This window comes from Dipodomys spectabilis, unplaced genomic scaffold (assembly GCF_019054845.1).
Source record: "Dipodomys spectabilis isolate Male_0828 unplaced genomic scaffold, ASM1905484v1 ptg000115l, whole genome shotgun sequence".
In the NCBI taxonomy this organism is placed as follows: Eukaryota; Metazoa; Chordata; class Mammalia; order Rodentia; family Heteromyidae; genus Dipodomys; species Dipodomys spectabilis.
In genome coordinates, this window is record NW_024870792.1 from 1146667 (window position 1) to 1170916 (window position 24250).

The following is a 24250-nucleotide window of genomic DNA, read 5'->3' on the forward strand; positions in this document are numbered from 1 at the left end:
CCACATAAGAAAAAAGAAAAAAGCCGGAAGTGGCACTGTGGCTCAAGTGGTAGAGTGCTAGCCTTGAGCTGAAGAGCTGAGGGACAGCACCCAGGCCCAGAGTTCAGGCCCCACGACCCGACCCAAAAAGAAAAAAATAAATAAAGTGCTCTTTCTTCCCACTGAATAGCTGGAGTTGCCCTCAAAGTTGTTTCAGAGCTGCTCCTACAAGGGGATGCCCCCAACACGGCAGAGATAGGCCTGGTTGAGATACCAAAGCAGCAACACAAAATGCAAGGGTAAACAACAAGAATCACAGGGTGATTATGTGATATGGGTGAGAAAGAATGCTTAGGCATGCGCGTAAAAAATGAATCAAGATATAGAGTTAAGGGGTTTTGGCGTCAGTTTCTTTCACTGTTTTTATTTTTTGTTGTTTTTTGCTGGTTGTGGGGCCTGAACTCTGGGTCTGGGCGCTGTCCCTCAGCTCTTCAGCTCAAGGCTAGTGCTCTACCTCTTGAGCCACAGCACCACTTTTGGCATTTTCTGCTTATGTGCTGCTGAGGAATGGAACCCAGTGCCTCATGCGTGCAAGGCAAACATTCTACCACTGAGCCACCTTCCTAGCTCCTTTCATTCTTTTGAACAACAAAGTAAGCATCTTTCCAGTGTCTGCGATTGTTCTAGGCCCTGGCTTGGACTCAAGCCTGCTGGGAAAAACTTGCATCTAAGCATCTAACTGGGTCAAAAACTAGTCAAGGTAAGCTGTGCTTTTGGTTGGAACACTGAATATAAGAAGTGGGGAAACTTACAAGTGTCCTTATATCAATATATTTTTTTTTAATCTTGCCTAAAAAAATGACTATCTCACTAGCTTTGAATTGTTGGCGTTGCATTTACTCCTAGTGTCATTATCAGACAGCATACTATCTTCATAGATGTAAATACTTACCTTTCAAAAAATTGGGGAGGGGGGAGGGAAGGGATAGTGGGAGAACAAGGGAAGGGGTAACAATACTCGACAAGAAATGTCCTCATTGCCTTACTCATGTAACTGTAACCCCTCTGTACAGCATTTTTACAGTAAAACAAATTTTTTTAAGTTGGGGAAAAATTAGTATTCTCTTTGCTTAATTACAGTATATTCTCACACTGGATATTGTTTTTATGTATGGTATGAAGAAAAAGATAAATGGCAGAAAAATTATACAAGAGTAAGGCTCTGAAAACTGGAGGTATGGCTCAGGGGAAAAGTACCTGCCCAGCAAGCACAAGGCCAAGTTCACACCCCAAAACTGCTAAAGCAGAGAAGCTCTTCACTAAAATTCAAGTATTTTAACCCCTTACTGGATTTTTTGGTAAGTTTCCTGATTTTTTTCAGGAACAGCTCTGAATGCTTTGACTATCTCTAATTGCTAAATATGTTCCACAAATACAGTTGTATTGTCTGTTAGTTAACACTAGATGCTTCAAAAAATAAACCAGTTACTGCTGCCACACACCTGTAATTCTAGCTCCTCTGGCTGAGTTCTGAAGATCATGAACCATAATCTTCTAACCCTTGTAGGAAACATCTGCAAGACTATTCTCTCCAATTAACCACCGAAAAGCTGAAAGCAGAGCTGTGCCTCAAGTGGCAGAGTGCCAGCCTTGAGCACAAAAGCTCAGGACAGTGCCCAGACTCTGAGTTCAAACCCCAGGACTGTCACACACACACAAAAAGATACCATAATCATACAAAATGGGACAAAGTAATCACATAAAAATTAGTTCTTGGGGGTGGAGGGGAGGGGGAGGGGGGGAAATGGGAAGGGGAAACAAAGGAGGCTACAATGCTTGATAAGTAATGTACTTATTATCTTGTCCATGTAATTGTTACCCCTCTATATGGTATTTTCACAATAAAAAAGAAAAATTAGTTCTTCCTCGGGGCGCTGGGGCGCTGGTGGCTCCCGCCTGTAATCCTAGCTACTCAGGAGATTGAGATCTGAGGATCAAGGTTCAAAGCCAGCCTGGGCAGGAAAGTCCGTGAAACTCTTATCTCTAAATAACCACTAGAAAACAGGAAGTGGGCTGTGGCTCAAGTGATAGAGCGCTCATCTCAAGCTGAAGAGCACAGGAACAACACCCAAGCCCTAAGTTCAAGCCCCACAACTGATCAAAAAAAAAAAAAATTACTGGGTTGGGAAGGTGGCTCAGTGGTAGTGGCCTTGCCTTGCATGCATGAGGCCCTGGGTTCGATTCCTTAGCACCACATAGCAGAAAAAAAAAAAAGCTGGAAGTGGTGCTATGGCTCAAGTGGTAGCGCGTTGGCCTGAAGAGCTGAGGGACAGCGCCCAGGCCCAGAGTTCAGGCCCCACGACCAGACCTCCCCCCCCCAAAAAAAAATTACTGGCACTAAATATGAAAGTATCATTAAGAATTTAACAGAGAACTTGGAGAAATATAAATTTAACATCTCCAGTAAGAAAAAAAGGCATACAAAAAGCTATATTTACGGTAACATACATGGTTAAGTTAGCTGCTTTCCCAGACATGATAAACAGGGGGAAAAAGTTGACTCTGTAGTCTTTATGGAAAAAAAGTCTGATGGTGAGTTTTGGAACTATATAGGACAGTTAAAACATATGGAAGCCAGGCACTGGTGGCTTATTCCTATAATCATAGCTACTCACGAGGCTGAGATCTGACAATCAAGGTTCAAAGCTAGCCCAGGTAGGACGCCTATAATCCTAGCTACATAGGAGGCTGAGATCTAATGATTGACGTTCAAAGCCAGCCCGGGCAGGGAAGTCCCCATGAGATTCTTATCTCCAATGAACAGAAAACCAAAGTGGCACAGTGACTTAAGTGGTAGAGCCCTCACCTTGAGCTGAAGAGGCTCAGGGTCAGCGCCCAGGCCCAGAGTTCAAGCCCCTGGGGAGTAAAGCATCTGTCAAGTGAAAAGCCTCTTCCCAGAGCTCAGTGCAGGCTAAAGAAAAGAAGAAAAAGAAATCTGCACTGGATTAAATCATGGAGATTGAAGAGGAAAAGAACATCCGAAATTGACCTCTGGTTGAAACTGAAATCATTTTAAGGATTATAACCAAAACTTGGAGATAAATTTCATAAGATAAAGGATATTGTTCAGGAAGTAATTGACAAGTATACAGCTGTTGTAAAGATGACTGATTCTGGAGAAAAGCTGAAACTTGACCAGACTCATTTAGAGACAGTAATTCTGGCACCAGGAAAAAGAATCCTAGTTGTAAATGAAGGCTACAGAAGCAATGAAGCTACCTTGGAATCCATCAAGGAGACCTTCTCAGCTACTGTCACCATCAAAACCGGGCCTTTAAAACGATGGAGAGTTGAAAGAATTCAATATGAAGACATATCTAAACTTACCTGATTGAAAATTTGTTAGCAATACATTAAAGTAACTCTACAGCATCAAACTGATGTTTGTCAAAGCATTGTGAGACTCTACTGTGTTAGGGTATTTCTTTTGTATAAAACAAATAGTTTTATTTAAATTTGTGTATTTGTGTAAACTTACAGAAAGATTTAATTATGTCTACTGAAGTGCCAAAACTGTAATTTTTGTCCTTGTTGCTTTTGTAATATTTCTTTGATTTTTTTTTAACTTCATTAGAGTGTTGTAGGGCTGGACGCCGGTGGCTCACGCCTGTAATCCTAGCTACTCAAGAGGCTGAGATCTGAGGATCACAATTCAAAGCCAGCCTGGGCAGTAATGTCCGTGAGACTCTTATCTCCAAATAGCCACCAGAAAACTGTAAGTGGTACTGTTGCTCAAGTGGTAAAGCGCTAGCCTTGAGCTGAAGAGCTAAGGGACAGTGCCCAAGCCCAGAGTTCAAGACCTATGACTGACAAAAAAAAAATGTTGTAGAGCTGGGAAGGTGGCTCAGTGGTAGAGTGCTTTGCCTTGCATGCATGAGGCCCTGGATTAGATTCCTCAGCATCACATAAGCACAAAAAGCCAGAAGTGGTGCTGTGGCTCAAGTGACAGTGCCCAGGCCCAGAATTCAAGCCCCACAACTGGCAAAAAAAAAAAAAAAACTTTTAAATTTTTGCCAGTCTTAGGCCTAAACTCGGGGCCTGAGCTTTGTCCCTGCACCTCTCTGTTCAAAGCTAGAGCTCTACCACTTGAGCCACAATACCACTTGCTTTTTTTCTGCGTATGTCATAATGAGGAACTGAACTCAGGGCTTCATGCATGCTAACCAAGCACTCTACCACAGAGCCACATTTCCAGCCCTGTTTATTTTATAATTTGGTTTGCCAGGGTCAGGCTCAAGAAGTTTTTTGTTTGTTTTGGGATTTTATGGTGTCAGTCCTGGGCTTGAACTCAGTCAGGGCGTAGGTACTGTCCCTTCAACTTTTTTGTTCAAGGCTGACACTCTACCATTTGAGACACAGCTCCACTTCTGACTTTTTTCAGTAGATTAGAGATAAAAGTCCCATTGACTTTCCTGCCTAGACTGTCTTCAAACTGTTAATCCTCAGAGTTCAGACTCCTGAGTAGCTAGGAATATAGGGGTGAGCCACTGGCACCTGGCAAGAAAGTTTTTTAATCACTACTAAGTATACATGAATTTTCAAAATTCTGTAAATAGTATTAACACAGGAACTGTTTCATTTAGGCCTCACCTAGTGTAACTAATCAAGTTTCTAGTATACTATTAGTGACTAGTTGTCAGTGTGAATACAAACACAAGGCCACAAACTGATGTCTGCTTGTTGCAATTTTCTTTTCTTTCTGATGAACCCCAAAACCAAGTAAGGGAGGATAAAATGAATAAGAAAAAACAATACTTTATTTCCCTGTTCACACTAAGCCATATATTCAAAATGTGCTTCAAAATACTTAACCAGATCACTAATCCCAGTCACTTCAATTCAAATGTTCATTAAAAATACAGTCAAGCAACAAAAATGCATTATGAGACACCTTCTAGAAAGAACAGCTCCATTACTATATAGTTTATTAACTTTGTAGTTTAGTCTCTCGATATTTAGCAAGTTTGTTTAAAAGTTACTATTGTCATTGGTTTATAGTGAAATTAATATAAACACATAATCTCAATGTCAACATTGCTTTTCACTGTGAACACAAAACTTAAAAGATACTGGGAGCTGTGGTACAGTAGTAATGGTGGCTGCTGGGATGGTTACTGTTCCAAGCCAAAATAACAGGCAGGCTTGAAATGGCATAAACTACACATACACACTCTCAGAATGTAACTACTTCCCACATTTTTCTTTACATACTTGTCTCATAATACAGAATAAATTATCTCCTCAAACTTGAAAAACGAGATGAATGCATTTTCATCTTCTTTTCAAAGTAATTTTAAATGAAAAACAAGTTCCCCGTGTTTGTTAAGTCTGGTCAAGAGATAGCTTTAAATATTTTCTGCACTACATGTATAATTTTTTTACCCTATATTCATGCCTCATTATAACCATAAGACCTCCAGTGTTTTATGAAAAATGTCACCCAACAGAGTATAATATAAATATGCACTTCAATTCTTCTGGTGATACTGAATTATGACAAAGTACACAAACGTGTAACTGCTTTTCAACAACACTGGGACTGTGAATTACTACAAATGATCTCACATGTGCATGTATTTCAAACAAACTTTTGGGAAGAGGGCAAAAAATAAATACTACAGTGTGTTTCCCCTCTATTTAATGCTGCTCATTGTTAGATAAAAAGATTAATATTACTAACAAGAAGATTCAAACTATCTTGAGGATTATTTCTACATAGTTAGAACAATTTCCCCAAACAAAGCAAGAGCCCATACCAATATAGTTTCCTGTAGTGTAATATAATTGCTAGTATATTGTATAATTTGTAAGCAATTAATACAAATATAAATAGATATAAGCCACCAATGAGTCATAGTCTGGTGAATAAACTTCTTGGCTAAATAGTGTATGGAGAGAACTAAAGGAAATGACGAGGGCAGGCTCCAGGGGAACCTCACAAGCCTGCCTTAGCACGATCACGTACTTAATCAACTGCTGCAAAAAGATCAATCCTTTCTAAGTACACTGGCCTGGAATATACTTTATGTAGTACAGCAGGATTATTTCAATATTACTTTGCACTTATATTCACATAACCATATAGGCATATCAAAAACTACAAACAAAATATTAAACCTTTCATCTAATTTTGGAAAAGTTAACAATTAAGATGTAACTATATACTACAGAATTTTCTAAGACTTCAAAACCTAGGGATAAAACCAAAGAAAAATATTGCTATCTCTTTAGTAAATGGCTGTGTGAAACCTCAAGCTCACTCATCTCTTTTATAGATAGATTTAATGAGGATTGTGATCCAATGATTGTTTAGCAGCAATTTTACCAAACTGTAAATTCATTTATTAACAGGCATTATAAACAGATAATACTAATCTTATTTAAAAACCATGAGTGCCACACCAGTGAATATACAGCTCATGAATAACTTAAAAAGTATTTCCCATTTCAAAAGGCGACATATAGCATACAAAATTCTATACTAGACAAAGAAGCTATAATATGGATACATGATTGATGTGTCTAAAATGATATATATATATACAGTACATAATTAATGTTAATTATGTGATCAGTACTTTTTTCTATGATTCCCTTCATGCTTCACTTTCCCCAGAAACTGAATTCTGAACTTCCTCTTCTAAAATTGGTACAATCAGGTTATCCTTGGACATCAAATTATACTTCATCACAAATTTAGTAAATCGATGACATAGAAATGTTTCATTCTGTAAAAAGGAAAAAACAAATCATTCTATTATCCAAAATGAAAAGCTAAAAATAATATTAAAGTATATTATTGTTATTCTGACAAGAATGCATTAGGAGATGGCAAACAGAGAATATAAAAAGCATAATTACGATTAATGTGCTTTGTATAAATGTATAAAAATAAGACATTGAGAGCTGGGAAGGTGGTAGAGCGCTTGCCTTGCATGCATGAGGCCCTGGGTTCGATTCCTCAGCACCACATAAGCAGAAAAAACCCAAAGTGTGCTGTGGCTCAAGTGGTAGAGCGCTAGCCTTGAGCTGAAGAGTTGAGGGACAGTGCCCAGGCCCAGAGTTCAGGCCTCACTACCAACAAAAAAATAAGTAAGTGGGAAACTCCAAACCACAGTACTACAAAAAAATAAAAAATAAGACATTCAATTCTATTAACATTTTTCCTAGCGGGGGAAGGAGTGACAGATGATATGAGGTTGATGTGATACATTGCATCATGTAGGTGGCAATGTCACAATGAAATTTCCCTTATAAAACTAATATGTGGGCTGGGAAGGTGGCTCAGTGGTAGAGCGCTTGCCTTGCATGCATGAGGCCCTGGGTTCGATTCGTCAGCATCACATGAGCAAAAAGAAAAAAGCTGGAAGTGGTGCTGTGGCTCAAGTGGTAGAGCACTAGCCTTGAGCTGAAGAGCTGAGGGACAGTGCCCAGGCCCAGAGTTCAGGCCCCACGACCAGACCCAAAAACAAACAAACAACAACAAAAAAAAACTAATATGTGCTAATAAAAAATTAATTTAGGGGCTGGGATGGTGGCTCAGTGGTAGAGTGCTTGCCTTGCATACATGAGGCCCCGAGTTCAATTCCTCAGCACCACATAAGCAAAAAAGCCAGAAGTGGAGCTATGATTCTAGTGGTAGAGTGCTAGCCTTGAGCTGAAGAGCCAAGGGACAGTGCCCAGGTCAGAGTTCAGGCCCCACAACCGACCAATAAATAAATAAATAATTTAAAAATGCATTATGAGAATTAGTGAAATATACTTACTTCATATTCATCGAATATCTGCCGGTGATGAAAGTAAGCATGTGAAAATATTCTGTAAATCCTACGACATACTGATCCTAGTTTTGCTACAGATGATTCTTTTATGCTAACCCTAGAAGTAGAAATAATAGATTTAATAGATTTGTCAAAGCTAGATAAAATGTTAATCATAGTATAATTCAATCCTCTCAATTCACAAAGGTATAAACTGACAAACATGTAATCTGAAGACCACAGTTCCAGGAACAGGCTTAGAGCCCTCAGAAAACTCAAAGCACATTAAAACATAACTTACAACATTAATACTTTGTTCACTACTTAACACTACTAAAAGAAACCACTGTTTTATCCTATAAAATTCAATTTTAGGGCTTGGAATGTTGGCTTAGTGGTAGAGTGCTTGCCTAGCATGAATGAAGCCCTGGGTTTGATTCTTCAGTATCACATATACAGAAAGGGCCGGAAGTGGTGCTTAAATGATAGAGTGATAGGCTTGAGCAAAAAGAAGCTCAGGAACAGCGCCCAGGCCCTAAGTTTAAGCCCCAGGACTGGCCAAAAAAATCAATTTTATTTCTCTGCTTTTTGAGAAATCAAAATATGCAGCACAAGCGATGGTTCATACTTTATAATCCAAGCTACTAATGAGGCTGAGAGATGAGGATCCAACCTTACAGCCAGCCTGAGAAAGACAAATGGATGAGACTCTCATCTCTAATACACTACCAGAAAGCTGGTGTGGCTCAAGCAGTAGAGCCTCAACTGTGATAGGAAAAAGCCTAGCAATAGCATGAGATTTGTAGTAACAAAAAGCATTATTTCTCTCTTTTATTTTGCCAGTCCTGGGGCTTGAACTTAGGGCCTGGGCGCTGTCCCTGCGCTCTATAGCTCAAGGCAAGCGCTCTACTGGCTAAGCCACAGTGTCACTTCCAGTTTTCTGGTGGTTTATTGGAAATAAGAGTCTCATGAACTTTACTGCCCGGGCTGGCTTTGAACCACAATCCTCAGATCTCAGCTACTGAATAGCTAGGATTACAGGCATGAGCCACCAGTGCCTGGCCTTTTTTTTTTTTTTTTTTGGGGGGTCCGGTCATGGGGCCTGAACTCTGGGCCTGGGACCTGTCCCTCAGCTCTTCAGCTCAAGGCTAGCACTCTACCACTTGAGCCACAGCGCCACTTCCGGCTTTTTTTTTTTCTTATGTGGTGCTGAGGAATCGAACCCAGGGCCTCGAGCATGCAAGGCAAGTGCTCTACCACTGAGCCATCTTCCCAGCCCCTATGCCTAGCCTTTCTGGTATTTTAGTTTCCTTTTTGGTGATACTAGGGTTTTTTGTTGTGGTGGTGGTTTTTGTTTTTTGTCAGTCATGGGGCTTGAACTCTGGGCCTGGGCGCTGCCCCTCAGCTCTTCAGTTAAGGCAAACACTCTACCACTTGAGCCACAACCCCACTTCCCATTTCCTAGTGGTTTATTGGAGATAAGAGTCTCACCAACATGGGCTAGGAAGGTGGCTCAGTGGTAGAGCGCTTACCTTGCATGCATGAGGCCCTGGGTTCGATTCCTCAGCACCACATAAGCAAAAAGAAAAAAGCTGGAAGTGGCGCTGTGGCTCAAGTGGTAGAGCACTAGCCTTGAGCTGAAGAGCTGAGGGACAGTGCCCAGGCCCAGAGTTCAGACCCCACGACCGGACCCAAAAAAAAAAAAAAAGTCTCACCAACTTTCCTGCTCAGGCTGGCTTTGAACCGTGAGCCTCAGATCTCGGCTTCCAATGTAGCTAGGATTAGAGGTGTAAGCCACTGGTGCCCAATGATATTAGGGTTTGAAATCAGGTCCTCAAGCTTAGTAAGCAGAAACTACAGCACTTGACCCACATTACAGATCTTCTCTGCTTTAGTTATTTTTTTGATGAAGTCTTTTGCTTTTGTCCCTGGTTGGTCTCACACAGTGATACTCCTACCTATGCCTCCCAAGTATCTGGGATCACAAGTGCAGATTACAACCCATTGATTTTTTAGATTTAGTCTCAACTTTTTGTTCAGGCTGGCCTCAAGCCACAGTCCTCCCAATCTCTATACCCCAAGTAGCTGAGTGTAAACCATTATTCCCAGTTTGCTTTTAACGTATTTTACAGCAATTTTGGAGTCAAGTCATACTAAGGGAAGGGGAAAATCTTCCAAACTAGCCTGGGGCATGGCTTAAGTGGTAGAGCACCTGCCTTACAAATTTGAGGTCTTTAGTTCAAATCCCTGTACCAACAAAATTTTTTTTTCAATCTCCAAATCCTTGGCCAGGCACCAGTGGCTCATGCCTATGATCCTGGATAACTAAGGAGGGTGAGAATTGAGGATCATAGTTCCAAGCCAGTACAAACAGGAAAATCCAGGAGACTCTTATCTCCAATTAATCCCAGGAAAAGCCAGAAGTGGTGCTTAAGTGGTAAGAGAGCTAGCCTTGAGCAAAAGGAGTTCAGGGACCCCACCTAAGCCCAGAGTTCAAGGACAGGGAAAGGGTGGGCCCCCACACACACGCATGACATGACACTCTCCAAATTTAACCACTTGTTAACAAATACTATAGTAAACTTCACCAGTAATATAATACATGCACAAATTCTTCCTAGATCATTAGAAAAGAACAAGACTCCTTCAAAAGCAAACAATCGAATCCAACCTAGGAAAGTCTGTTCTTTAGACATGCTGTATGAGAGGATGCTAAGGCTATCAAATATTGAAGTGAGCAAGCATATAAGTATCTTTTTTATTTTGTAGGTCTAGGGCTTCAACTCTGGGCCTGGGCGCTGTCCCTCAGCTCTTTAGTTCAAGGCAAGTGCTCTACCACTTGAGCCACAGTACCACTTCTACTTTTCTGGTGGTTAACTGGAGATAAGAGTCTCCCAGACTTCCCTGCCTGGGCTGGCTTTGGACCATGATCCTCAGATCTCAGCCTTCTGAGTACCTGGGATTACAGGTATGAGCCACTGGCACCGGAGAGGGAGAAAAATGGGGCATGACACATAGTATCAATGACTAGCTTTGACTCAACTTTGATCTATGAACTTTGGAAGCCAAGTTTAACCACAATCCTAATTTCAAAACTTGAATAATTTAAACAAGCCAATTATAGCACTGCTTTAAAAAAAAAAAAAAAAAAGCTAGCCGGGCGCTGGTGGCTCACGCCTTTAATCCTAGCTACTCAGGAGGCTGAGATCTGAGGATCACGGTTCAAAGCCAGCCCGGGCAGGAGAGACCGTGAGACTCCTATCTCCAATAAACCACCAGAAAACCGGAATGGCACTGTGGCTCAAGTGGTAGAGCGCTCGCCTTGAGCTGAAGAGCTAAGGGACAGCGCCCAGGCCCAGAGTTCAAGTCCCACGACCGACAAAAAAAAAAAAAAAAAAGCTAGCTGGGTACCAGTGGCTCATACCTATAATCATAGCTACTCTAGAGGCTGATATCTGAGGATCACATTTGAAGCCAGCCAGACCAAGAAAGTCCTAGACACTCTTATCTCCAATAAACTACTCAGAAAAAGCTAGAAGTGATGCTGTGGCTCAAGTGGTACAGCACTAGCCTTGAACACAAAGAAGCTCAGGGACAGAGCTCAGGTGCTAAGTTCAAGCCCCAGGAACAGCAAATAAACAAAAACAAAACTAATATTAGTTTCAAATGAAGCTCAAAGAATTTAACATTATGTTTGTAAGTTTGGTTTACCTGCTGGGAAAATATTTATTGCTATTCAGAAGACATGCAGCACCATCAAGTGTGTGTCTAGTATAGTCTATAGCAGGACACTAGAGAAGGGGAAACAAAAAGTCCATCAACAAAGTTTCACATCTTAGATTAGGCTGTAATTATGATATAGGTATCTCATTCTAAAGACAGGAGCTTATTAGCCTTAGCCATAAAAAGCAGTCCCTTGTAGTTCCAGAATGACTATAAAATATAATGTTATATCAATAAAGTTTCATTATCCAATAATCTATAAGATCAGACATTAGAATAACATCATCTAGTCTCCCAGTTTCATTCTACACTGAACCTAGAGGAAAACAATGTTTAAAGTAGGAAGAACCCAATTATCTAGGCAGGCACTTTACCACAGAGCTATACCTCCAGCTCCAAGAACCTAATTATCTAATCTAATCTCTGACTATATAATTGAGGAAACTGAGGCTTTGAATAGTCAATGACTTAACTCAAGATCATGGAGTTAGGGATAGAGTGCTTGCCTCACATGCATGAGGCCCTGGGTTCGACTCCGCAGAACCACATAAACAGAAAAGGCCAGAAGTGGCACTGTGGCTTAAGTGGTAGAGCTCTAGCCTTGAGCTAAAGAGCTAAGGGACAGTGCCCAGGCCTGGAGTTCAAGCTCCAGGACAAAAAAAAAAAAAAAAAAAAAGAAAAGATCATGGAGTTAGAGCTAGGTGCTGGTGGCTCACATCTATAATCCTACTACTCAGGAGGCTAAGATCTGAGGATCATGTTTCAAAGCTAGCCTGGGCAGGAAAGTCTGTGAGACTCTTTATGTCCAATTGACCATCTGAAAATTGGAAGTGGCGCTGTGGCTCAAAGTGTTAGAGCACTAGCCTTGAACAAAGAGCTCAGGGAAAGTGCCTAGGCCCCAAGTTCAAGCCACACAACCAACCCCTCCCCCCCCAAAAAAAATTCATAGAGGTAGGAAGAACTCAAAATGACTATTCCAGATATACTGATTGCTTCACTAAGCCTATTGGAAGCCTCCTTCCCTTCATGACTATCTCCACGATCCACTACTTTCTTACAGCCTAGAAAACATCCCTTTTTGCTTATGCCTTTAATGCTAGCTACTCAGTAGGCTAGGATCAAAGGATCTCAGTTCAAAGCCAGCCTGGGCAAGAAAGCCCGTGAGACTCTTATCTCCAATAAACTAATCAGAAAAAGCTCAGGGACAGCGCCCAGGCCAAGTTTAAGTGCCAGGATCAGCAAAAAAATCCCAAAACACCCCTTTTTGTCCTCTAGCACCTGTCACCAATCTGGCACTCTAAGTAACTTTCTTCTTAAATCTTTCAAATTTTAACATAAAAATTTGAAGTATCTTTAAATTTAATAAATTGGTCTTACCCTATTCCATTTGTCACAAACCATGAAATATACCAACTCAGGGAAAATCAGTAAATATATTAAAGTTTATTTTTTTAATTTATTTTTTATTGTGAAAATACTGTACAGAGGAGTTACAATTACATGGGCAAGATAATGAGTAATTTCTTATCAAGCATTGTAGTCTCCTCCTTTGTTTCCCCTTCCCATCCTTCCCCCCCCCCCTCCCCAACCCAATCCTCCCCCCCCCCCCCCCCGCCCCGCCCCGCGCCACACAACTAGAAGAAAAATGACTTTAGCTTTACGCTTTACTCAGTATTTTTAAAATATTTTTCAGGTGCTGAGATTGAAGCTGGTATTTAGAAATGTAAATTCGTGATTAGAATATATACCTTAAAATAGTGTCCTAGCAGGCCTGGAGTATGGCTTAAGTCAGACAGAGCTCCTGTAGGTTTTAAATTCAAACCACAGGGCTGGGAAGGTGGCTCAGTGGTAGAGTGCTTGCCTTGCATGCATGAGGCCCTGTGTTCAATTCTTCAGCACCACATAAGCAGAAAAAGCCGGAAGTGGCGCTCAAGTGGTAGAGGGCTAACCTTGAGCTGAAGAGCTGAGGGACAGTGCCCAGGGCCAGAGTTCAGGCCCACAACCAACAACCCCCCACCCAAAACAACAACAACAACAAATTCAAACCACAGTATTGCAAAGGAAAAAACTGTTAGCTAGGCACTGGTGGCTCATCCCTGTAATCCTAGCTATTCAAGAGGCTAAGATCTGAGGATTGTAATTCAAAGCTAGCCCAATTAAGAAAGTCCATGAGGCTTTTACCTTCAAATAATTACCAAAAAAGCTGGAAATGAAGCTGTGGCTAAGTGGTAGTGCACTAGCAAAAAAAAAAAAAAAGCTCAGGAACAGCACATAGACCCTGAATTTAAGCTCCAGGACAGGCCAAAAAGAAAAAAGAAAAAAAGTGTTAGCTGGGCACTGGTGGCTCATACCTGTAATCCTCACTACTTAGGAGACTGAGAAGCTGGGCACAGTGGCTCACGCCTATAATCTTAGCTACTCAGGAGGCTGAGATCTGAGGATCGAGATTCAAAGCCAGTCTGGATAAGAAAGTCTATGAAACTCTTATCTCCAATTAATCCCCAGAAAACTCGAAGTGGGGCTGTGGCTCAAGAGGTAGAGTGCTAGCCTTGAGCTGAAGAGCTCAGGGACAGCTCCCAGGCCCAGAGTTCAAGCCCCAAGACCAGGAGTGGGGCTGAGACCTAAGGATTTCAGTTTGAAGCCAGCCTGGGGGAAAAGTCCATGAAATTCCTGTATCTAATTAACCAGCAAAAAGCTTGAAGTAGAGCTATAGCTCAAATGATAGAGCACTAGCCTTCAGCAAAAAAGCTAATGGACAGTGCTAGGCCCAACAAACTCAGTAAGAAAAACAACACAAATATTATTTAAAATTTCAAAAGTGGGGCCAGAGACATTGTTCAATTGGTAGAGTACTTGCCAAGCACCATGACATCCTGAATCCAAACCTAAGACCCCATTATTAGGAAAAAAAAAAAAAAAAGCAAAAATGAACAGTGAATTAAAACATCTAAAAGCTTGTCTATCAGTATCTTGAGAAAATCTAGGCTAGTTAATGATTTTATTAGACAAAATAAGACTTCATAAATCCTTACCTCTTTTGGAGTTTTATGAGCTGCACAAAGAAAAATCCATTGTTCAGTTGCTGTCATTTGAGTACAAGTATCTGGATGGCATTCACTCTGTTAAAAATAGTTAATTTCTTAATTTGTAAAGTAATAATATAAAAGGTTATAAGAGCTAAAAACATTTCTATGTAGCTGCAGTGGGGAGGGGGGGGGGGAGGGGAACTAAAAAAAACAAAACAAAAAAAAAAAAAACATTTCTATGTAAAGCCTAAAATTACCAAAAAAAAAACAACCCAGAATCTTCAGTTATAGATTTCACAAAGTATTACCTGAAGTTTGACAGCAAGTCCGTTTAGTTCAAGGCAGAATTGCCTAGAAATATAAAAATATAAATTAAGAAATTACACTTATTCCATTTATTTATTTATAATGGGGTCATTTATTTATTTATAATGGGGTCTTGCTACACTGCCCAGCTAGTTGCAAATTCAGGGGTTCAATTAATCCTGAAACTATGCCACCAATTGTTGTTTGTTTTACAGTTAATATTTTAAGTTTCATATACTAAGTTTAAGGTATTTAAGATACCTTCAGTTTAAGATATTAACTGTAGAAAGAAATCTCACGGGGCCCTGATGCCTGTAATCCTAACTATTCAGAAGGCTGAGATCTAAAATTCAAGGTTTAAAGCCTAGATTTACATTTTTTATGCTGGAACTGGGCTTGAAGTCAAAACTTTGTGCTTTTTTTTTTTTTCGGTCAGTTGTGGGGCTTGAACTCAGGGTCTAGACACTGTCCCCTGAGCAGCTTTTTACTCAAAGCTAGCATTCAACCACTTTGAGTCACAGTGCCATTTCCAGTTTTCTAATGGTTGATTGAAAAGTCTCAGATTTTTCTTGCCCAGGCTGGCTTTGAACTGTGATTCTCAGATCTTAGTCTGAGTAGGTAGGATTACAGGTGTGAGCCACCAGCACCAGGCCTTGTGCTCTTTCTTGATTAGCTTTTTCACTTAAGGTTAACAATCTACCACTTGTGTCACACCTCTACTTCTAGCTTTTTGCTGGTTAACTGGAGCTAAGTTTCTTGTATTTATCGTAATGAGCTGGCTTTGAACCATGATCCTTAGATTTCAGACTCTTGAATAGCTAGGATTATAGGACTGAGCCCCACCAGTGGCTGGCTAAGTCATTTTTTAAAAATATAACTGTCAAAATATGTGTTTCCTCTAAAAATCCTTCCAGCAATTTACTAAAATCAAAGAGGGCTGAGGGATTGACTCAAGTTGTAGAGCATCTGTCTATTAAGTGTAAGACCCTGAGTTCAAATCCAGTACAGTAACAACAAAGTTAATTCCATCTATCTATATGTCTTGTAATTTTTCTCATTCGTAAGATATAATAAGGGCTGGGAAGGTGTTTTAGTGGTAGAGTGCTTGCCTACCATGCATAAAGTGGCACTATGGCTCAAGTGGTAGAGCATTAGCCTCGAGCAAAAGAAGCTCAGGGACAGTGCCCAGGCCCTGAGTTCAAGCCCCAGGACTGAAATAATAATGAATAATAATAATGAAAAGCACAAAAATGTCTTATTTTAAGATTATAATTAATCTATATTTACTAAAAGATCAGAACTAACTGCTCATAAGTAATTTATCAGCTACTAAACCTAGAAATGGTCATCTATAGAGACATAAAAGTTATTCTTTTTTTTTTTTTTTTGGTCGTTTGTGGGGCTTGAACTCTGGGCCTGGGCGCTGTCCCTCAGCTCTTCAGCTCAAAGTGAGCGCTCTACCACTTGAGCTACAGCGCCACTTCCGGTTTTCTGGTGGTTTATTGGAGATAGGAGTCTCACGGTCTCTCCTGCCCGGGCTGGCTTTGAACTGCGATCCTCAGATCTCAGCCTCCTGAGTAGCTAGGATTACAGGCGTGAGCCACCAGCGCCCGGCTTAAAAGTTATTCATTTTTTTGAGAAACAAAGTTGTTTTCTTGTGTGTGTCCTGGTGCTTGAATGAGGACCTGGGCACTGCCCCTTAGCTTTTTCTCTCAAGGCTGGTGCTTTGCCTCTTTAGCTACATCACCACTTCCAGCTTTTTGGTAGTTAAGTGGGAATAAGAGTCTCACAGACTTTCTTTCTTGAGCTGGCTTGGAACCTTGATCCTCAGATGAGAAATAAAGTTATTGAAAATGGAAGTATCACAGTCACAATTTAGAGACATGACTAAGCCAGGCACCAAGAGCTCACGCCTGTAATTCTAGCTACTTAGAAAGTTGAGATCCTAGTTTGAAGCCAGCCCAAGAAGACAAACCTTGAGACTCTTATCTCCAATTAACTACCCCCAAAATAGCCAGAAATGGAGCTGTGGCTCAAATGGGAGAGCATCAACCTTGAGCAAAAGGTCAGCACCCAGCCCTGAGGTCAAGTCCCATTACAGGCACACACACACACAAAAAGTGTTAGAACTAGAGCAATGGTTCGGTTCTATTTGCTCAGTGATACAGTGTCAGCCATAAGTGTAAAAGCCAAGTGACAATGTGAGTCCCTGAGTTTAAGTCCCAGTATAAGCATGCACATGTACATGCATACACAAGAAATAAGTATGTAAAAATTTAACAGAACCTAAATCTCTTTCTGACAACTGACTTTGCAGTATAAGTTGATGTGAAAACAGCTAATAAAAAACAAATCTTTCTAAGACACAAAATTCAGCTACTTCAGAGGTAAAGGCAGGAGGATCTTAAGTTTGAGGTGAGTCTGAGCAAAGTAAAGAGGATCCCAGCCGGGCACGGCACCGGTGGCTCATGCCTGTAATCCTAGCTTCTCAGGAAGTTGAGATCTGAGGATCGAGGTTCAAAACCAGCCTGAGCAGAATAGTCTGTGAGATTCTTATCTCCAATAAACCACTAGAAAAACTGGAAGTGAAGCTGTGGCTCAAGCAGTAGAGTGCTTGCCTTGAGCTGAAGAACACAGGGACAGCACCCAAGCCCAGAGTTCAAGCCCCATGACCGGCCAAAAAAAAAAAAAAAATCCCATTTCAGAAACTAAACTGGGAATATAGCTCAAGTGATACCATGTTTGCCTACCATGTTCAAGGACCTGGGTTCAATCCCTAGTACTGAAAAAGAAATTTAAAAAAGACACAAAAGCCAAGAGCCAGTGGCTCATGCCTGCAATCCTAGCGACTCAGGAGGCTATGATCTGAGAATTGAGGTTGGAAGCCATCCTGGGGACAAAAGTTCCCATGCGACTCTAACCTCCAATTAACCACTCAAAAACTGATAGTAGAGCTGTGACTCAAAGTAGTAGAGTGCCTAGCCTTGAGCAAAGGAGCTCAAGTACAGCATACAGGTCCTGAGTTTAAGCCCCACAACTGCCCAAAAAAACGACACAAAAGCTTTAAGATTTGGCTTTTCATCTTTAGTCACATAAAGTTTTATTTGATTGGTAATTATCATTAGTAAAGCATATTTTTACTTATGCCCTTACTATCTGACATATCATACATACCTTAAGTGTTCATACTTCCATACACCTTCATCTTGGCCTTCAGGTGGTTCAAGAATTTTGTCAATATTAGAGCAATCTGCCCTTATGTTCTGTTGAATATACTATAAACAAAGAAGTTCTTAAGGTTAAAATATTATATAATAAACCATGTTAAATATATATAACTTTTGAATATGTAATGGCTCTTATGGTTCAACTTTTGGATTACATACTAAAAAGAAAACCAAATTTAGAATCATAACAAGTAGGTAAGAAGAGTGGTAACCCTTATCTATCTCCATTCAACAGCACTGTAGAGTATTTGGCAAGATTAAAACTGGAATCCAAACTGTAATTCAAAATTTTCACATGAACATAAAATGCACACTATGTAAATGTAATTATGCCCCCATTAGATGATTCTGCTTATATGAAGTGTCAAGAATAAACAAACCTAAAGATAGAAAACAGATTAGTAGTTGCTTAACCTTGGAGAGAAGAAAGGCAGAATAGAGGAAAGATGACTGCTAAGGAAGATGGGTGAATGAGAAGTTATACAATTAGATTATGGTGAACTCAGAAGAGAATCACTGATTTACACATTTTAGTACCAGTCTTGGGGCTTGAACTCAGGGTCTGGGCACTTTTTTGCTCAAGGTTAGCACTCTACAACTTGAACCACAGTATCATTTCCAGCTTTTCTGTTTATGTGGTGGTACTAAAGAATTGAACCCAGGGCTTCATGCATGCTAGGCAAGCACTCTACCACTAAGACATATTTCTAGCCCCTGATTTACACATTTTAAATGAGTGCTTATATGGGATACTAATCTAATAAAAGTTTGTTGTTGTTGTTTAATAAACAAACTGGGCAGGATGACAGACACCTGAAACCCTACTACTCAGGAGGCTGAAGGAGGATTCAGGAGCCAGCATCACCTGTGTTTTTTGTTTTTAGGGCCAGCACTGGGGCTTGACTCAAGTCCTCAAACTCTCACGCAGCTTTCTCATTAAAGGCTGGTGTTCAATCACTCCGGTCATACTTCCACTCCTACTTTTTCACTGTTTAACTAGAAAGAAAAGTCTCTTAGATTTGTCTGCCTGAACTGGTTTTAAACCTCAATCCTCAGATCTCAGCCTCTGAGTAGCTAGAATTACAGGCATGAACAGCAGTACCAGACTTATTAAGTAATTTTTTTTTTTGTCAATTGTGGGGCTTGTATTCAGGGTCTGGCTGCTGTACCTGAGTCCTTCTGCTCAAGGCTTAGCACTCTACCACCTAGAGCCACAGCTCCTCTTCGTACAAAAGAATGTCTAAGAGGCTTTTTGAACCAAACTTGTTACATACAGAAGACTACTATCAATAGTTAGCTAACTTCAAAGTATTTTAGCATTTACATAGATTAGAGGCAAATAGTTAAGAACTACTGATAACTAAAATGTAAATGTGAGAAACAAGTTATCAGAGTTTAGTCATCAAATGAGTATACTATTCCTATTTATTACTCATCATTCTACACTGATTGTAAATTGAAATCTAGTAAGGGGCCAGGAAGGTGGCTTAGTGGCAGAGTGCTTGCATGAAGTCCTGGGTTCCATTCCTTGGTACCACATACACTGAAAAAGCCAGAAGTGGCGCTGTGGCTCAAGTGGTAGAATTCTAGCCTTGAGCAAAAGAAGCTCAGGGACAGTGCCCAGGCCCTGAGTTCAAGCCCCAGGACTGGCAAAAATAATAATAATAAAAATTTTAAAAAATTATTAGCTAGTATAACTAGAACAATGAAACATCTTGAAATTGTATCAAGTAGAATAAGAGGTAGAGAGTGATGTGTGTGAGGAGACTGACTAGAATATATTATATTGTACACATGCATGGAAATGTCACAAGGAAATCCTTGTACAGCTTAAGTATGCTAATAAGAAAAATAGAATAAGGACTGGGAAGGTGGCTCAGTGGTAAAGTGCTTGCCTTGCATGCATGAGGCCCTGGGTTCGATTACTCAGTACCACATAAGCAGATAAAGCCCGAAGTGGCACTGTGGCTCAAAGGGTAGAGCACTAGCCTTGAGCTGAAGAGCTGAGGGACAGCGCCCAGGCCCAGAGTTTAGGCCCCACAACTGACAAAAAAATAAAATAAAATAAAAATAAAATACAACGTATTTAAGTATGACTAAGCTTTAAACATTATCTTAAAGCACAATAAAATGGAATAAAGGGTGTTGCTAAAGTGGTAAAAGGCCTGCCTAATAAGCTAGAAGCCATGAGTTTAAAAAAAAAGTCTTGAGACGGGCACTGGTGGCTCACGCCTGTAATCCTAGCTACTCAGGAGGGTGAGATCTGAGGATGGAGTTCAAAGCCAGCCCGGGCAGGAAAGTCTGTGAGACTCCTATCTCCAATAAACCACCAGAAAACCGGAAGTGGCGCTGTAGCTCAAGTGGTAGAGCTCTCACCTTGAGCTGAAGAACTGAGGGACAGCACCCAGGCCCAGAGTTCAAGCCCCATGACCAACAAAAAAAAAGTCTTGATTAAGGCTTTAAGGAGCATTTCAATAACTCAGTGGAATACTGAAAAATCTAGCAATACTTAACTATGCCAAAGAGGTACAATGTTTAGATTAATGGAATTACTTTTTAAAAAAACTTTTTATTACCTGCTGAACAGCAAGTGTACTATCCATTTCATCAAACGATTCATCAGGCCAATTATAGAAATCCTATAAAAATAAAATTGTGATTAAAGCACATACAAATTGCAGTTACACAGATAATGCATTAATGTTATTATTGTTAACTCTCAGTAAAAAAAAACAAAGTTCACATTAGAAAGGAAGAAAAAAGCTGGGCCCCAGTGGCTCATGCCTATAATCCTAGCTTACTCAAGAGGCTGAGATCTGAGGATCATGGTTCAAAGCCAGCCAGAGCAGGAAAATCCGTGAGACTCTTATCTCCAATTAACTACCAGAAAACCAGAAGTGGTGCTGTGACCCTGGCCCAGAGTTCAAGCCCCTCGACTGACCAAAAAAAAAAAAAAAAGGAAGGAAAGAACTGTTATAGTATGATTACCAATGAAATAAATTAAAGGAACTTTAATCAATAGTCTTCAGTGAATACTAAGTTTTTTAAAAACGAAACTAAAAATTTTTCCAACCACAAATCTCTCAATATGGTTCCCATTAACTTTTCATGTATCATTTAACTAGAAAGATGTCACTTTTTCACTTATGATGGCAAAACACCCCAAAAAAGTTACACTGAAAGAAAAAAATCTAGCCAAGCACCAGTGGCTCATGCCTGTAACCCTAACTATACAGGAGGCAGTGATCTGAGGATCTGAGATCTAAAACTTGAAGCCAGTCTGAGCAGAAAAGTCTTTGAGATTTCATCTCAAAATAAGTAGAACAAAGCCAAGCTAGAGGTGTAACTCCAGAAGCAGAGGGCCAGCAGGCTGCTAGTGGCTCACACTGTAATCCTAGCTATTCAGGAGCCTGAGATCTGAAGATCTCAGTTCAAAGCTATCTGAAGCAGGAAAGTCCAAGAGACTCTTATCTCCAATTAATCATAGAAAAAGCTCGAGTGGAGCTGTGGCTCAAGTAATAGAGTGCTAGCCTTGAGCAAAAGAAGCTCAGGACAGCGCCCAGACCCTGAATTCAAGCCCTCAGACCTGCACCAAAAAAAAAAAAAAGTAGTAGAGGACCAGCCATGAGCAAAAAAGCAAGATTCTAAGTTCAAGCACTAATACTGTTCACACTATCCAAAAATAAAAATAAAAAATCTCCAGACACCAAAAACCTAAATCATTTTTTACCTAAAAAGCTAGCATTAGTAGCTAATTTATAGCTCCATTAAGTACTCGACAAATCATTATTCCAATGATAAAGAAAGTTCTAAATTTCCAAACAGAAATATGTTTAAAAGTATGTTATTAGCCAGGTACTAGTGGCTCACACCTGTAATCATAGCTTTTCAGGAGGTTCAGACCTGAGAATCACAATTCCAAGCCAGGCCAGCGGGAAAGTCCTTGTAACTCTTATTTCCTATTAACCAACAAGTTAGAAGCGAGCTGTTCAATTGGTAGTTTTAGCCTTAAGCACAAAAGCTCAGGGACAGTGTCCAGGCTGTGTCTAAGCCTCTGGACCAGCAGAGACAGACAGGAAGGAAGGAAGGGAGGGAGGAAGGGAGGGAGGGAGGGAGGGAGTAATCTAGGGCTGGAAATTACTAGAGTTACCACAGTAGTAAATGATAGGCATGAGCAAGGACCTGGGTTTGGTCCCTAACAAAGAGGAGCCGAGGGGAGGAACCCTAATAATTACTTATTTAATTTATATTTTTGTGGAGTACCTTACTTCTGATTCCTCTACAGACAACAGAATTTATAGACATTTCCCTAAATAACAACCTTTCCATTTGACTGATTTTCAGCAACGTTTCCCTAAGTATTTTTTTCTTTTTTCTTTTTGTTTTTGTCGGTAGTGGGCTGGAATTCTGAGCCTGGGTACTGTCCCCAAAGCCTCTTTTTGCTAAAGGGTAGCACTCTACCACTTGAGCCACAGGGCCACTTCTAGTTTTCGGGTTAACTGGAGATAAGAGTCTCACGGACTTTCCTACTCAGGCTGGCTCTGAACCTCAATCCTCAAATCTCAGCCTCCTGAGTAGCTAAGATTACAGGTGTGAGCCACCGGCACCTGTCTCCCTAAGTATTCTTAATAGGCTACACAATTCCTGACATATATTTTATCCCCCAATAATGTCTCTGGAGTAAAAGTGGGGGTGGGGGAGTAGTAGTAAATTAATTACCTATAAACTTTAATCAATCAACACAGGTTATATGTTTTCTTAGATATTCACAGAACTTTTTCCTCTTTTTTTGTGCCAGTTTTAAGGCTTGAACTCAGGGTTTGCACACTGTCCCTGTGCTTTTTGCTCAAGGCTAGTGTTCTAGCACTTGAGCCACAGCTCCACTTCCATTACACACATACATCTTCAAAAACTTTAATGAAAGAAAAAAAATGGAGGACTACTCAGTGTATACAATCATGTAAAAAGGTTAAGAAAATGAAAAACCATACTTTTGCTTCTATGGTAAAAACATAAAGAAAAACAATTAATCACATTTTGGGGTGAAAGGATGTAAGAAGATAGGAAAACCCAGAGAAATACAATTCAAGTGTATTATTAACATCTTAGTTTTCTATTCTTTTTTTTTCCCCCCTTTTGTCATTATTGAGATTATTGCCTATTAGGCAGGCACTTTACTACTTGAGCCACATCCTTCAGCATCAACTTCTTAGTTTTACAGGTGATGGGTTTAACTTTTTAAGTTGTTTTTTTTTTTTGGTCGGTCATGGGGCTTGAACTCTGGGCTTGGGCACTGTCCTTGCGCTCTTCAGCTCAAGGCGAGCGCTCTACCGCTTGAGCCACAACGCCACTTCCAGTTTTTGACTGGTTTGTTGGAGATAAGAGTCTCACGGGGGGACCTGGGTTCGATTCCTCAGTACCACATAAGCAAAAAGAAAAAAGCCGGAAGTGGTGCTGTGGCTCAAGTGGTAGAGCGCTAGCCTTGAGCTGAAGAGCTGAGGGACAGCGCCCAGGCCCAGAGTTCAGGCCCCACAACCAGAATTACCCCACCCCCACCCCAAAAAAAAGGAGTCTCATGGACTTTCCTGCTCGGGCTGGCTCTGAACTGCGATCTTCAGATCTCACCCTCCCGAGTAGCTAGGATTACAGGCATGAGCCACTGGTGCCCGGCTCTTTAAAGTATTTTAAACAGTACTATTTTCACAGTATCTTTTGTTGCTGTTATTGATCATGGAGCTTGAACTCAGGGCCTGGGTATTGTCTCTGAGCCTCTTTGTGCTTAAGGCTAACGCTCTACCACTTGAGCCACAGTGCCATTTCCAGCTTTTACTGTTTATGTAGTACTGAGAAATCGAACCCATGGCTTCATGCATGCTAGGCAAGAACTCTACCACTAAGCCACATTCCCAGCCCTCTTATTCTTTTGTCAAAAAATAAAAATTATATTGGGCCAGGTGCCAGTGGCAAACACCAATAATTCTAGCTATTCAGGAGGCTGAGATCCAAAGATCCTGTTTGAAGCCAGTTCTACCAGGAAAATCCAAGAGGTTTTTTTTGTTTTTGTTTTTTGTCAGTCATGGGAATTGAACTCTAGCCTGGGTGCTGTCCCTCAGCTCTTCGGCTCAAGGTGAGCGCTCTACCACCTGAGCCATAGCACCACTTCTGGCTT

At 40.6% G+C, this 24250-nt stretch overlaps 1 protein-coding gene across 2 annotated transcripts in view; it reads right to left on the minus strand.

The window, feature by feature from the left end:
• Positions 1-4774: 4774 nt before the first annotated feature.
• Positions 4775-24250, minus strand: part of LOC122115028 (MOB-like protein phocein) — a 35820-nt gene continuing 16344 nt past the window's right edge. For both annotated transcript variants that reach the window (XM_042688327.1, XM_042688323.1), the window contains 7 exons: positions 20658-20720; positions 18029-18129; positions 14857-14899; positions 14555-14641; positions 11511-11590; positions 7806-7917; positions 4775-6767 (listed from right to left, as the gene is read on the minus strand). In XM_042688327.1, the coding sequence (XP_042544261.1) occupies positions 6636-6767; positions 7806-7917; positions 11511-11590; positions 14555-14641; positions 14857-14899; positions 18029-18129; positions 20658-20720 (618 nt within the window). In that variant the 3' untranslated portion in view covers positions 4775-6635. The remainder of the gene's footprint in view (positions 6768-7805; positions 7918-11510; positions 11591-14554; positions 14642-14856; positions 14900-18028; positions 18130-20657; positions 20721-24250) is intronic.